At 39.3% G+C, this 13,743-nt stretch overlaps 1 protein-coding gene across 1 annotated transcript; it reads right to left on the bottom strand.

The window, feature by feature from the left end:
- Positions 1 to 2,888: 2,888 nt before the first annotated feature.
- On the bottom strand, positions 2,889 to 12,091 carry LOC132071786 (potassium channel subfamily K member 16-like). Its single transcript, XM_059469554.1, has 5 exons — positions 11,879 to 12,091; positions 7,556 to 7,670; positions 6,856 to 7,022; positions 4,359 to 4,524; positions 2,889 to 3,112 (listed from the first exon to the last, which is right to left on the bottom strand). The coding sequence occupies exons 1-5, from the start codon at positions 12,089 to 12,091 to the stop codon at positions 2,889 to 2,891; spliced, it is 885 nt and encodes a 294-aa protein (XP_059325537.1).
- Positions 12,092 to 13,743: the final 1,652 nt, after the last annotated feature.

Raw genomic sequence — 13,743 nt, 5'->3', positions numbered from 1 at the left:
GGCTGCAGGTGGTAGCTGCTCAGGACAAAGTGCTTCTTTTCCACTTCACAGATGAACACTGCCTGGGCCATTGCTTCTGCCACAGCCTGCAGAGCCACATTCAGAGGCTGCAAATGTGCTGATTTTTATGCTTGAAACTGAGCATGTGTGTTTTCCATGCTGGGCAAAAATATACCACTGGTGAAATGGGTTATTAGACCATAAGAATCCATTTTGTGGGCTCCTCTAGCTCATAGCAAGTTCCTGTGATTGTGCAGTTCTTCCACATTACTTTTTTTAGCTGGTCAGTTGACACTTGATGACTACATTTTTATTAGAGTAACACTAGCAGAAAGCACTTGGTCTATCCATGCTCAAAACCTGGGTCAGTACTCCCATTATGTACCTCAAAGTAACTTTTATTATAGATGTGCATGACCTTTAGGAGCTTTTCCGAACCTTGAAAATTGACAAAATAAGCAATAAATTTCTATAGCTTATGTAGCACAGGAGAGGGCATCAGTATCCTTCTCATTTCTCTTCCAGCAGGGCCATATGCTTGATTTAAGGGTAGCTTTCTGAGTCTTCTGTTGGGCAGCTGGAGAACTGCTGTCAGCTTTAGTAAGTGCAGCAGTAGCAAAAAGTCCAGGAGATAGTCTCACCATTTCCTGCTACTTTGCAAAATCAGTATCAGACACGGGAACAATATTCTGGACTGCAGTAAAAACAATCCAAACTTTCTGCAGTCAGATGTCAAGTAAGGATAATTTTGAGAAACACTTTGCCAGTAAGTGCTTTCTATCACTGATAAACCTCTTTATCATTTTTTATAGCATGCAGCATGGTGTAAACAGTAGATAGGATCACCTTTAGACTAGTGTATGTGTTGTGGCTGACTGTGGCTTGATAAAGTACAGAAGGCATGGAAAAAGGCAAGGTGAAGAAAACAGGTTAGATATAGAAGTCAGCAGACCTTCAGTTTTGTCTTTTACATAAAGAGGCCAAAAGTGTCCTGGTGTTAACACAAGGCAGGTACAGAGTACAGTGATGATGATGATGTTAAAAGGAAAAGTGCAAACATTGTGTCTAAAGAACAGAAAATACTGAAACAAAGTTTCCCATGAGATTTGCAAAAATACAAAAAGCCAGACAGAAGAGAGTTGGCTGCTTCCAGTGAAAGTCTACAGAGAAAGCCATTGAATAAATTTATGGGAATAGCTGAGGGCATAGAGGAAGATCAGTGCAAAAACCAAGAAGATAAAAATCTGTGAGGTAGGTAGTGGTAAGACATGAGGGAAATCTTGGATGGAATAAGCGTTTGAACATTCATTTTTTAAATTAGTTGAATAAACCATCACCAGTATTCTTATTTGCCAGCATTTCAGATTTGAGTAGCCACACTGCACTAAGCAGGAGTCAGCAACTGGCAAAGAAAACATGGACCTTGTCAGGTATAAGAACAAACATCTGCTGTGACCCTCCTCAGGAGTAAAAATCTAGCTCACAAAATATGAAGGGAAAAATTAGTGACCTACACAAGTCTCTACATGTTTTATAGATGCATCTCCAAAATGAAATATCAAAGCATATGCTGAGAGGCTGACATTTGATGTTACTATAATCTGTCAGACCTCTGCTAGCTTGGGGCAAGTCTGTGTACCCAGCCATATTTAACTCATCCTTTACATTAAAGTTCCACTTAAAAATTAGTTCAAAGGGATTAATTGATGGTTACTATGAGACATAAACATACTGAATAAATAGCAGTGAGTATATAATTACAAGCACACCCATGGAACATGTCAGTGATGATTAAGCATGGTACCCAAATGAATGGATAATTGTTTTATCAAGTTTCTGGAGTCTAATAGAGAGTATGACTAAAGAGCTGCATCTCAGTGTCTAGTCCCTTATTAGGTGCTTGTGTGTACTTTGGTTTTTCAGCTCCTTTGAGGGTGGCGGCTGCCTCTTTTGACTTAAAATAACTGGGATAAATTCAGTCACCCTGTTTTTGATGGGTAACACAATGGGCCTGACTGAGGATCAGATTTAATGGAAGAACCTATCATAGGCCTTATTTAAACATACAGCATCAGTTCTCTGTGATGCATAATAGCTGTTCCATTACCTGGCCCAAAGCAAATTCCAGACTCTAATGATATTTGTGATCTGGCTAGAAATAAGGATGCCTCTTTGCTTTTAGATTTAGTTTAAAGTGCTGTTTTCAAGTGGCTGTGAAATGAATGTGATAAGGACCTGCTTTGAGTTGGCAGTTTGCTCTGAGACAAGTTGTAACAGTCCAGGCAGAACTGGACAGACACATAATTTCCTCACAATTAAAAGAGAAGCATTTTAGCCCAGAAAATAAAGAAATGCTGTCATTTATATGAAAGATGTTAATTTCAGACAATATCAACTGAATCTTAATTGAGTGGATATCAATAAGCAGGTGTTCATAACTGATGGCATTCCTCTGTGGTTTTGTTTGTTTTTTGATTGAAAATGAAGAAAGATTTCTGTACTTGACTTTTTCCATTTGAGATTCCTGGTGAAATGACTTCTTATTGAAGCTGGGAGGCAGTCACTCTGGATTTTTTGAAAATGAGTGACCACAAGAACTGAATCCCACTAGAGAAAGAGAAAGGATAAGAATTGATTACTTCAGGGGAAGTTGCCTTAGAATGAGAAGTGTAAAATGAATCCTGGGGCAATTGTGTAATCATTATGCTCCTTCCTTGCAGTTTTAACTGGCTGATGCCTACACAGGGTGTGGAAATTTCCACATCTGAACCATTTCCTCTTTAGGAAACAGTCCACAACCTGTGGTTTAGTTCTTTATCCACAGGGGTCGCTTAGTGTGAGATACAGATGGAAGATGCACTTTCAAGACTGCTTTCTTTGTACCTTACTCAGCTAGGGATATGGATCCTAGGCTGCTCAGGTTCATCTTCCAATTTGGTGGTGTCTCCTTCTGCCAAGCTTAAGTCAGACTTGTGCCACTTTAGCTGAAGGTATCTTTCCATCAAGTCAGCTCCCACGTTGAAAACCAGAGCCAGCCAGGCTAAGCCAAAAACAATCCATATTGCAGTTAGGCTCCTGTACACAGGAATGTAGTGCTTGTTGGGGTTCGTGCCTGAAAAATCCAGGAAAATTTGTATATTTATCTTGGCAGCTTTGGTCTGCTAAATATACATACTCATACACCCCCTCCACTCTTTGCAAAAGTGTATATGTTAATGAGTTTGTGTGATCCATCAGCAGATAGATTTTTTTTTCATGCCAACTCTCAGGTTAACCTTAGCACAGTTAGCATGAAATCCCTGAAGCTGAGACTATATAATAAAAATAGCCATATCTAATATTAATTAGGGATGCTCAAAGTCAATGGTTCCTAGCCAACAACAAAGGAAAAAAGTCTTGGAAAGTAAATGTTGAGTCCATATTAACTGTATGTTACTCAAGAGGCACACAGGGGATCTCAGATGACTTAGACAGCTACAATTTAGTGAATCAGTGATTGCTTTTTGGAGAGTGATATTACCTCAGTACTGGGATTCACAATAACATGGATAATATGGTAAATGTAGCCATTTTAATTAAGTGGTAACAAGAATCTTAATCCCTGGTTTGGTATTTCCACAGCATGGGCAATCAGTGCAGCTGACAGAGTCATGAAACTCCACAGTGCCAGATGCAGCATGGGATTTTTTTATCTCCTTTTGGGAAATAGTTATGACCTCTAGGAGAGGAGAGGAAGTACTTGTGAATAAGAAACCCTAGTGATTTTAACAAATAAATATATTAGACATAATCTGTTAAGATTATGCATTTGTTCAGATAAGTGTGTGGAAAAATGTGTCTCATGTGTCTCTACCATTATGTTCTCAATCTAGAGGTCTAAAGGCTATGCAATGTCTGTGGGTTTGTTTTCTTTCAGAGGCATCCTGTGGTTGTCAGTAATCTTCTCCCTGTTTTAAGTACTGATTATTTAATATTTGATATGATTTGTTGTTGGGAATGGTAGGCACTTGCTAAAACAAAACAGTGTTAGGAGAGTGTGGTTCAAAGGCTTAATACTGAAAAAGGAATTTTGTTTATATTCCACCTTTCACTCTTGATAACATTTGTACCAGCCTGGACACAGCCACTGTTGAATGAGTGTTCAGTGGCACATGGGAAATAAGTTGGGTGACTATTTGGTTGGCTGTCAAGAGAAAAATGCTCATGTCCTGTAAAACATTAGCTCATTGTTACCAGTCTGGCTGAGCTCACTCTTGACCAGATCTATAGTGGAATGGATATCTATGCTCCCTGTATTTAGTTTTATACTAGAGTTATGAATTTCAACAAAGCTCAATCCAGTTCATGCTCTTTTTTACCTACTACATAGTCCCCAAATCCAATGGTGCTCAGGGTGATGAAGGTGAAGTAAAAGCCTTCTCCGTAGCTCCAGCCTTCTACATAACTGAAGACTAATGGTGGCAACACCAGGAAAAGCAAGGTCCCAGTGATCAGGAAGATGACCACTGCCAGTGTTTGAACCACCTGAAAGAGAAAAGGAAGATGGCAGCTAAAAAGCATGGAGCAGATGTCTTGTCAAAATTGCTGTGTCTGTTTTACTCTTGAATCACAAACCCACCCCACCTGGGAGTGATGGCAAAAAAAAGAAGGATAAGCCAATGCTTCCATGTACTGCAGGCTGAGCTCACTGCTTACTCTGCACGTAGATATTGTATCTAAGCATGAAAAAAAAAATCTTAAAATTAGGAAAAAAAGGAGGATTTTTTAAAAGCTTTTTGCAATGAGTTTTCAAGAATGGTCCAGTCATATTTTCAGACTTACTATGATGGCCACTGTAATGAAATACTAATCTTATAATTTCAATTCAAGTAGAGATGCTCTTGTAATCAACTAGCTCTTGTCTTTGAGGAAAATCACCACATACTGCATAAGTCATGAAGCAAAGATGGACAAGAACAAATTAGGGATCTTTTCACTATGACTGCTTCCAAAGATTTACAGAGTGGCTGGCAAGAGCTCATCCAAAAATATGTTTGGATGAAACCTAAGTGAAGTCAGTTTGCCTGGTTTCATTTTTAACTTAGAAGTGCTCAGAGCAGAGCTGGTTTGTGTTAGCACAGAGCAGATCTGTGTCTCTCAGGACAAACATCTGCCTTCAGGGAGATAAGTTACAATATATGTGATTGTGGTAGATAGGTACAAAGAGTGGTCAGTGGATGAGTCCTGAAGGGATTTTAGGAGTGCACAACTGATGATCAGGAACTTATGGGTTTCCAGGGAACACATTCTGGTGAACTTTTGACTAATGATGTGTGGCCTGATGCAAACTCATTGCAATTATTTAAAAATGCCCTCAAGGGCAATCAAACCGGAAAATGATTTTCTATTAATGAGCCTATTGTGACTGGAGGAAAAGCCAAACCACTGCTTATGAAGTGGAAGGTCCAGATACCATGTTTTAATTTCTCTCTCTGAATTATCTCACATAAAAATGCTCTGAGCTTGAGAAACATGACTTGAGATGACTGGGTGACTTTGACAAGTCACTTCTATATTATGTGTCATGTCTCTCTAGCTGTGTAATAATATTTGCCTCATTTGCAGAGCAGTTTGATAATTACTGATTGATTGATACATAATTCAGTTGTTCTCATTTCATTCCAGTACTGTAATAGAGTTTAATTACATAATAAAATTTGCATTAAAATGTATACTGAAATGAACTTGCCTTTTAAGAACTTTCTTGTATAAACCTGTTATGTTGGGAACAATAAGTCATGGAAAATGAAGAACTGATTGCAATTAATTTCCCAGAGCACGACAAAATTCTGTTTATAAGAAGATAAACCAACTTCCTTGAATAAACTTTTCAGAGCAAACAAGCAGATACAGCTCCAAAGCTTTGTCTGATCATAGGAGTCCTGTCAGAAATGTCAATTCAGGAGTGAAAATGGGAGAAAAAAAGGTCACATCCCTGAGCTGCTATCAGAAATCTCAGGAATGATGCAGCTATACTAGCATGAAAATCCTTCTGGTGGTAGAGCTGCATGTGTTTGGGGACCAGGCAGAGGTTATGCAGCTAAAGAATTTCTTGCTGATATAATCCAAGTCTGCATTTGACGGTACCTTTTTAGCTTTCTCATTGTAGATAAAGAATGCAGTGACCCAAGAGACTTTACAAATGTAAAAGAAAAAACGTGTGCCAGAACTCTGAAATGTTTCAACATATCTCACATATCTAATCTCCCTTTTCCCTAACTGAAGGGGTTAATTCATTGAACCTTTTCTCAGAAATATGCACTAACTTTGTAATAAATGAGCTTCATGTATTTTCCATTATCAGTGCTTTTCTTATTGAAAAATGTCTGGACTAGTTCAACAACTCACCAGTAAACTGTAAGTAAGGAGGAGTACTTGCATTTTAAGAAAAGAAAAGGAAGGAAATGCTCAGTTGCTGGCACAAACAGGAAAGTTAATTCCAGCCAGATCATTAGGCCAATAAAAATAAGTTGCCTTTGCACAGTGTAGAGCTAATCTCTGGACAGATGCTGGCATAGGCTGGAGAATAAGAGTTTGGTTTGGTAATGTGTGTGCATGCACGTATTCTGCCAAGGTCACCAGGTCTATAGTTTTGCTGAGTAAGGTTTTAAAAAGGCAAATCTAGGGCCCCTCAAGCAAAAGCCTATAGCTTTAAAGCTATCATAGGTAGATTAAGTGTATCAAGTTTATGATAGAGAGGGCCATGTAACTGCTGTGGTTCACAAAGGAAACCTAAGCTAGCAGCAGCAGCTATCTGAGAAAAGAACTTTAACTAGTTTTAAAATAGTGAAATCCAATGGTATATGAACACTGTACCTGGGCACGCCCTGGCTTTTGCACCCATCTTTCCAGGGTAAGCAGATGAGCATTGAGAGCTTTTCCCAGCTGATTGAGGAAGGCCAGGTTGAGGGGCACTCCAAATAAGGCATAAAACACACAGAAGATCTGCCCTGCCACTGTGCTGGGGGACAGGTTGCCATAACCTGGAAAAAAAGAAGAAAACAGCTACATGAAAAGGCTCTGCAGGCAAGCTGCAGGCATCATGGAATGTTCATAGGTTTGGAACCTCAACTACATTAATCTTCAGGAACCTGTGGATCTAGGATTTTCTGCAATTAAATCTGTCTGCAAATTGCCATTGCTTATGATGAAGCCTTTTACGTTCACTACTACTAGCTGAAAATGAAACATGAAAAGTATTACTCTTCCAGGTACTACTGTAACCTTCTATAGGTCTCTGATTTTGTGGTGAGTGTGACTCAGTGCTTCAAAGCAACCCAGAGATGTGTCCATGTACAAAATGATCTTGCATATACCAAGCAGGCACTCAGCTTTTTGGGAGTATAAAATACTGTATAGAGAAAAATAACAGGCATAATTGGAAACCAATAGAAAACCATAACCCACAGTAGCTGATTGTCTTGCAGGTGTATTCTGTCCACTAATTACACATTTCCGGGGGTTTTACAGGACAGTTGGAGGAAACACCAGTTTTTAAGGAAATAGAGAACCTCACCTATAGTGGTGACAACAGTTCCTGCAAAAAAGAAGGAGTTGCTGAAGTCCCAGTTACTGGGATTTGTAGAGTTTCCTTCTGGGTTGACCCCTTTTTCCCATGCTTCCATGAGGACCTGAAGCGGAAAAGGTCAAAGGAGCAAAGATGAGGAAGAATGTCAGAAATAGAGATAAGTAAATACTGTTTTCCATCTTGAGCAAGCAGAGTGATAAACAGTGTAGATAACAGGATAGACTTGGACTAAAAAGAACTTCTGTTGACATGGCAGAACTTGGAAATAGAGCTGGTCAGGAACTTGAACTCTTGCTACAGGAGAACAGTCAATAAAGTGTGATAGGCTCCCCAGCTAGATGAAATCCAAGGGGAAGGAGGTGGACAATTCCCCAAAATGATCAAACTGGGGAAAAAAAATAAAGTTGTGGCATAAAAAAGAATGTGGTTGCTCTTCTCTCCTTCTGTAATCTAGTAATCTCGTTCAAGTTTTTAATTTAGGCATGTGTAAATGTATATTTGTGTCTGTGGGCAAGGGCACGAGGAACATGCTCATTTCTCTTTCCTCCATGTAAGTGCTTGTAAGGATGAATTACTATTTTTGGCTATGACTTCCATATAATTTTCAGTGAATATGAGGCTTCTCCTAGTCTGAAAGATTAATTAATAAAATAGTCTCTGCTATTCCAGACAGCTCTTACCAAAGCAAAACTACAGTGTGCCAAAAAATTAACATTCCTACATCAAATATCCTGTCAACTTCCTTAATAAAGATTGTGTCCCTTTGCTGCCCCCAAAGATTTGTCTATGGGAGATTAGTTTCCCTCTGCTCAGTGGTTGGGGTTTTTAGAATCCCCTTGTTTATCACACACCTTACAAAAGCTAAGTCACAGCCTTTGTATTTTTGCAAAATGCCTGAAGGAATTACTTGTTCATCTCTTCAAAAACTTTGTATGATGCAAGATGAATAGGAGTCAATAGCAACCCCAGCTTTAGCTGGTTCCAGGAGTATGAGACCCAAGAAGATACTCTTTCTCGATTCAAATGGTAGCCACTTCCAGAAAGATTGCTTTTCTAGTGAAAGGTGCTTTTCTAGTGATACCTTTGGACAGGTTCTGCAATATTAACTGATTTGTACTGGTGGACTGAGTATATTAAGTATAGTAGCTAATTTGATTCCTTCAGTAAAAAATCCTGTAGCATTGGTCAAATTTATCAGAGGGCTGCTGGACATCATCATGTGTGATCTCATGACTGAAGTGTCAGCGGAGCTTATTTTCAATATGACAAAAATTTTGCATTATCCATTAAAAGCTTTTTCTTAGAATGAGAAGAATTCAACATGTCAGATTTTGTAGAGTCACTTATTTCATTTGCTGCTTAGAAGAAACACTCAGAAGCTACTGAGGTATGAGTATTTTGAAATAATCACAGGTTTAATTTACTCCTGTAAGGAACACTTGACAGTTCTATGCATTTCAATGCACAAGAGGTCACAGGAGTTATATTCACATCATGAGAGCCAACACAAAAGAGTAAGGCAGCTTTAAATGTTGAACCTTTTAGACATAGTCTGACAAGGCCAAATTTCTTGGTGTAATTGATGCTGTTAAAATACAATCCAATGAAAGAACTCTGTGAATGGAATGGCATCTCAGTGCCCAACAAACAGGTTCCTGTGGGACAGTTATAATGGCTCCAGACTGCTTTCACCTACAGCTCAGGGAAGGGTTATGGCAACTGCTGAATGGTTGGTGAACATTAGCTGTTGTCTTTGGGAGAGAAGTTGTCAGTATGTAAAAGCGATGTGCTGTAATTTACAGTAAGAATATGAAACTACATTAAGCTATAGCAGGGTGTGGAGAGAATAAAAACTGCCTGCTGTTTCTGCTCCTGTCCCCCTGCCAATGCACATTGCAGCCAACTGTGGTCATAGATAAGGATTTTGTCCTTTTGGTCTGTATTTATGTCACGTCCTTTGAGACTGAAAAAGTATAGACATGATCAAAACACGGACTCCTTACTCAATGCATCTGTTTCTCAGTTATGCTGTCAGACTGGCATAATTTCCTGACCAAAGTATGCCTACCAGAGATGCATTAGATAAAGGAATTTGGATTTGCTCTTTCCCAAAGTTCCAGGCTGCTCATGTTAGGAGCTGCATCTCAGAATCATCCCCCAGCTAGGCAGTTTTAGCTGTGCAGAACCAATGCAGTTTATTGACATGGAATTATGAGAATTTGTTTCATGCATGATAGAGTCAAAAGTTAATGAATTATAAGTGGTAACTCATTATTAGTGAAAATAGATATGCCAAGAAAAATCTGTGTTGAATCTCACATTGTAGGATTTAGGTTCAAAGAATTAAGGCATTAAGACAAGACATTTTATACTTGTTAACTGAATAGACTGAGCCTGGGGGCTGTGTCTCATTGCAGTCTAACTACTGTGACTTTTCAGACTGGAACTTGTGACATGATGAACAGGCCTCCTTAACCATATAGTTAAAACATGCAGAGACACAACTGCTTCCCTGCATTAGACATTTAATATGGGAAGACTAGTGTTCTCTAATATTAATAAGAGTTAGACAAATCTGTTAACAGGTCTTTTGAGCAACATATGGGTCAGAGAGTACCTGCACTTACATATACCTTGAGGACTGCAAAGTCTGAGTGCTCTGAAGCTTGGTGCATTGTAGATGATTTGGTGCCCTCAGCCGGTTTTGTCTGGAACAGCTTACAAATGAATGAAATTGTGTTTAATTCAGCAAAATGTGATTCTCTGAGTGGCACAGCAGTGGACCTAAGAAAAGTCCACTGGAGTCAGAGAGAGAAGAATCTGGTACGTGTGACCTCCTCTAATGTTTTGAGGGTAGTGAAGATTTAAATAAACCTTTCAATCCCATAAAGTATCACAGTTAGGTTCAGAATGAGAATCAGGGTTTTCACCTCTGCAATCACTATCGGAGAGATAAGGGAAGGACAGGTAATATTACCAAGTCATGAAGGTGAAAAAAATAGACATGTTTTTAGGTATGTAAGTTCTTGAAAGCTCTAGTCATTTTCTGGCACATGTCCAAGGTTCCACAAGTAACATATCACAGTATTAGTAAGCAGAACTTTGGCTTTGTGGATGTAAAGGTTCAGGCACCTTTTCTACCATTTCTGATCTGAACTTTGCTGTTTGCTTAAATCCATATATGAAGTCTGGGCTTTTTGTTGATCAAAATCTTATACCTTCATGGAAGTCCTCTGACTTGAGCAGTACAAATTGAGTTTTTATCTGTTTTAACAACATGGTAGAAAGAGTTCAAACTGTTTAGGCACCTAGCTTTGCAACTGGGTATGTTTTGAGCACAAAGAAACTCAAGGATTGAAGAGTTCAAAGTTCAAGGATTTCTGCATAGTTCTTGCACTACCTATTATGAGAATATATCTATAATACCAGGAAAGGTATAGTAATTTACCTCCAGCCAGTTTTGAGGAAAAGATTAAAATGTAATTGAAGCTGTCATTAACTGACAACCCATATTGAACAAAAGCCCTTTATCTCTTATAAGCGATAGATAACACAGCCTGTGATGATTGACTTTATCTTTTATTTAGGCCTGGAAGGGCAGGACTGCCTTCAAAAGGTAGTAGACAATTTCACAGAATCACAAGGTTGGAAGAGACATCCAAGATCATGGAGTCCAACCCAGCCCTAACACCTCAACTAGCCCATGGCACTGCATGCCACATCCAGTCTCTTTTTAAACACATCCAGAGATGGTGACTCCACCACCTCCCCAGGCAAACTATTCCAATACTTTGTCACCCTTTCTATAAAAAAATTTTTCCTAATATCCAACCTATGTTTCCCTTGGCACAGCTTAAGACTGTGTCCTCTGGTTCTGTCAGTTGTTGCCTGCACATTGTTGTTTTTAGTATGAAAGGGCAGAATTTGCACAGGTTTGGACTGGAGAACCTTGGAAGGGCAACCTACTTCTTTAGGTTTGATTCTTATTTTTTTGTTCCCATGCATAATTCCCAGTAATATTTAATGAGGGAGATGATGAGAGAACCATGAAGTTGAAATTATTGCGATGTAGCACAAATGCATCACTAGATGCACTTAGATTTTGGGAGTTCATGACTATGGAAAGAAACAAGTTCCATAGATCAAGATAAGGAAGTGTATGAATGGGCTTGAGTTATTTATAAAGTTAGATATTTAATATCATGGACAGCTGATTGGTTTATATCATGCTAGGCTACTTGGCCTGATAGTATAATTTCTTCTAATGAAAATAATACTTGAGCCAAAATAATGGGAACCCTTTCCTCTTACCTGTACAAACTGCTCCAGGGCTTGTCTGTCCAAGCATGTGTAATTCTGCAGGAACTTGAGCTTTTCCAGCTGGAACTGGTCCCGAAAATGTGTTTCTGCCTGCTTCTCCAGCAGCTGGAACACCATAGCACCAAGGAGGAGGTAAAAGAGGTACCCCAGTAGCAGCAGTGGAGTCCAGCTGATCTGCCGGCTGTGCATGGTGAGGAGGGGCATGCTGCTGATCTGCCCTTGCCAGTCCCTGCTCAGCACTTCATAGGTTACTGTTCCAGGATGTGACCTACCCAAAACACCAGGAATCACACAACCATGTTCCCAGCCACTGCCCTGGAGAGTTTTTCAATAAAACGTCAGCGTATCAGGGCTTACAAAATGAGACTAACAGAGAAATTTTATCCCTCCACATCTGTTCTCTATCCAAAATAAAGGGTGAACATTTATAGCTTAATAAGACTGTGAATCATAGCGTCTTTCTTCTATTAGCTCTTATCCAAAGATCTCCATTTAATGAATAAAGCCCTCTGAGGATGGTATTAATTTCTAGTCTCTGGGAAGCTGAATCAAAACTGTGGTTATATGACTTACCTTAGATCATATGAATATAGAGCCACAGATAGACTCTTAAAATCTTGATAGGTAAAGCCTTATTCTAAACACTAGACTTTTCTACAACAAAATGCTCTAAACTCTCTAATTACAGCAGACTCCCCACAAAGAAAAATATGGAGCTGAATAAATGGAAAAATCAATAGCTGCTGTCTGTACCATACCAACATTGCTGGCACCAGTAAAACCAGCATGGTGAAGCTTAAAAACATCCTGAATTCAACTTGGTCACACAAAAGAACCTCTTTCTTTTCTAGTCCTAATAAGATCAGTCCTCTCACTGCCTCACCTACTGCTCCTGAACCCTGTCAGATTACTCCACCCTTTAGTTCACAGAGTTAGAGAATAAACCACTCATGCCTACTGCCTTCAAGTCTCTTTATTGCCCTTTTAATCCAAATACTTAAGGGGAAGGAGGGCTTATGTTTAATCATTAGCTTAAAAAGTATCGGTTTCACTCATGGCAGCCTTAATAATTATCATGCACTGGAAATGAGCTGGGCTTGCATTTTTTTCTGTAGGAAGAGCTTTATGGCAAATGTCATCTGTCACACTGCTTCTGAAAGAAAACAAACACAGATACACACACACACACACGAAGATGGCCAGGTGGCTAGGGCTGCAATTTTCTTATTATACTCCCTTACAGTTAAAATGTTCTGGATATAGATATCCCTACTTTGCTTAGCATTTGTATGGTTTTACTCCTATCTTCAAACAAGTGGTAGTGCTCGTAGAAAAAGACTGAAAAAATTATTTAATTCATATCAATATCTGTATTTGGGAGTATCCCTGGACTTGCCATTTGTACTGTGCTCACAACCTGGGGCCAGCCATCATCCAGAGGAGGATGGCTGACCAGCAGCAGAAGGTCACTTATGACTCTGAAAAGTGAAAACTATTGTTGATAATTCCAAGGAGACCACCCTGGTCTTTGGGACTGCTCTGTCAGTGTGAGTAGGGGAACTGAAAGATTTCAATAGGGAAGTGCCATGTGTAAGGACTCAGAGCCTTGGTGGTCTGGCATTTCTTTTCAGCTGAAAAACCAAAACATTTGGGAGATGGAAGTTGTAGCAGCAGTGATATTACTAAGCACTGCAACAACATTATGAAGCAAACTGATCTGAATCAGCTGAGACATCCAGCTTATTATCACTGATGGAAGGCCTTCTCTTGTTCAGGGCTAAGGATGACATCTACGTACACAGTATTTAACAAGAATATCACTCTTGTGTCCGACTTCTGTAACTAAAAGGTGCAGC

The sequence above is a fragment of the Ammospiza nelsoni genome, chromosome 3 (assembly GCF_027579445.1).
Source record: "Ammospiza nelsoni isolate bAmmNel1 chromosome 3, bAmmNel1.pri, whole genome shotgun sequence".
Taxonomy (NCBI): Eukaryota; Metazoa; Chordata; class Aves; order Passeriformes; family Passerellidae; genus Ammospiza; species Ammospiza nelsoni.
Note: the sequence above shows the minus strand (reverse complement) of the source record. Positions and strands in the feature narration are given on the sequence as shown.

What these genes read in the sequence shown, in the direction of transcription:
- LOC132071786 (XM_059469554.1), bottom strand. Translation starts at nt 12,091, where the DNA reads ATGCCCCTCCTCACCATGCACAGCCGGCAGATCAGCTGGACTCCACTG. An exon ending in CCCTGGAGCAGTTTGTACAG is followed by an intron (nt 7,671 to 11,878) that starts GTAAGAGGAAAG and finishes TTTCCGCTTCAG; the next exon opens with GTCCTCATGGAAGCATGGGA. An exon ending in ATTTGGGGACTATGTAGTAG is followed by an intron (nt 3,113 to 4,358) that starts GTAAAAAAGAGC and finishes TGGATTTTTCAG; the next exon opens with GCACGAACCCCAACAAGCAC.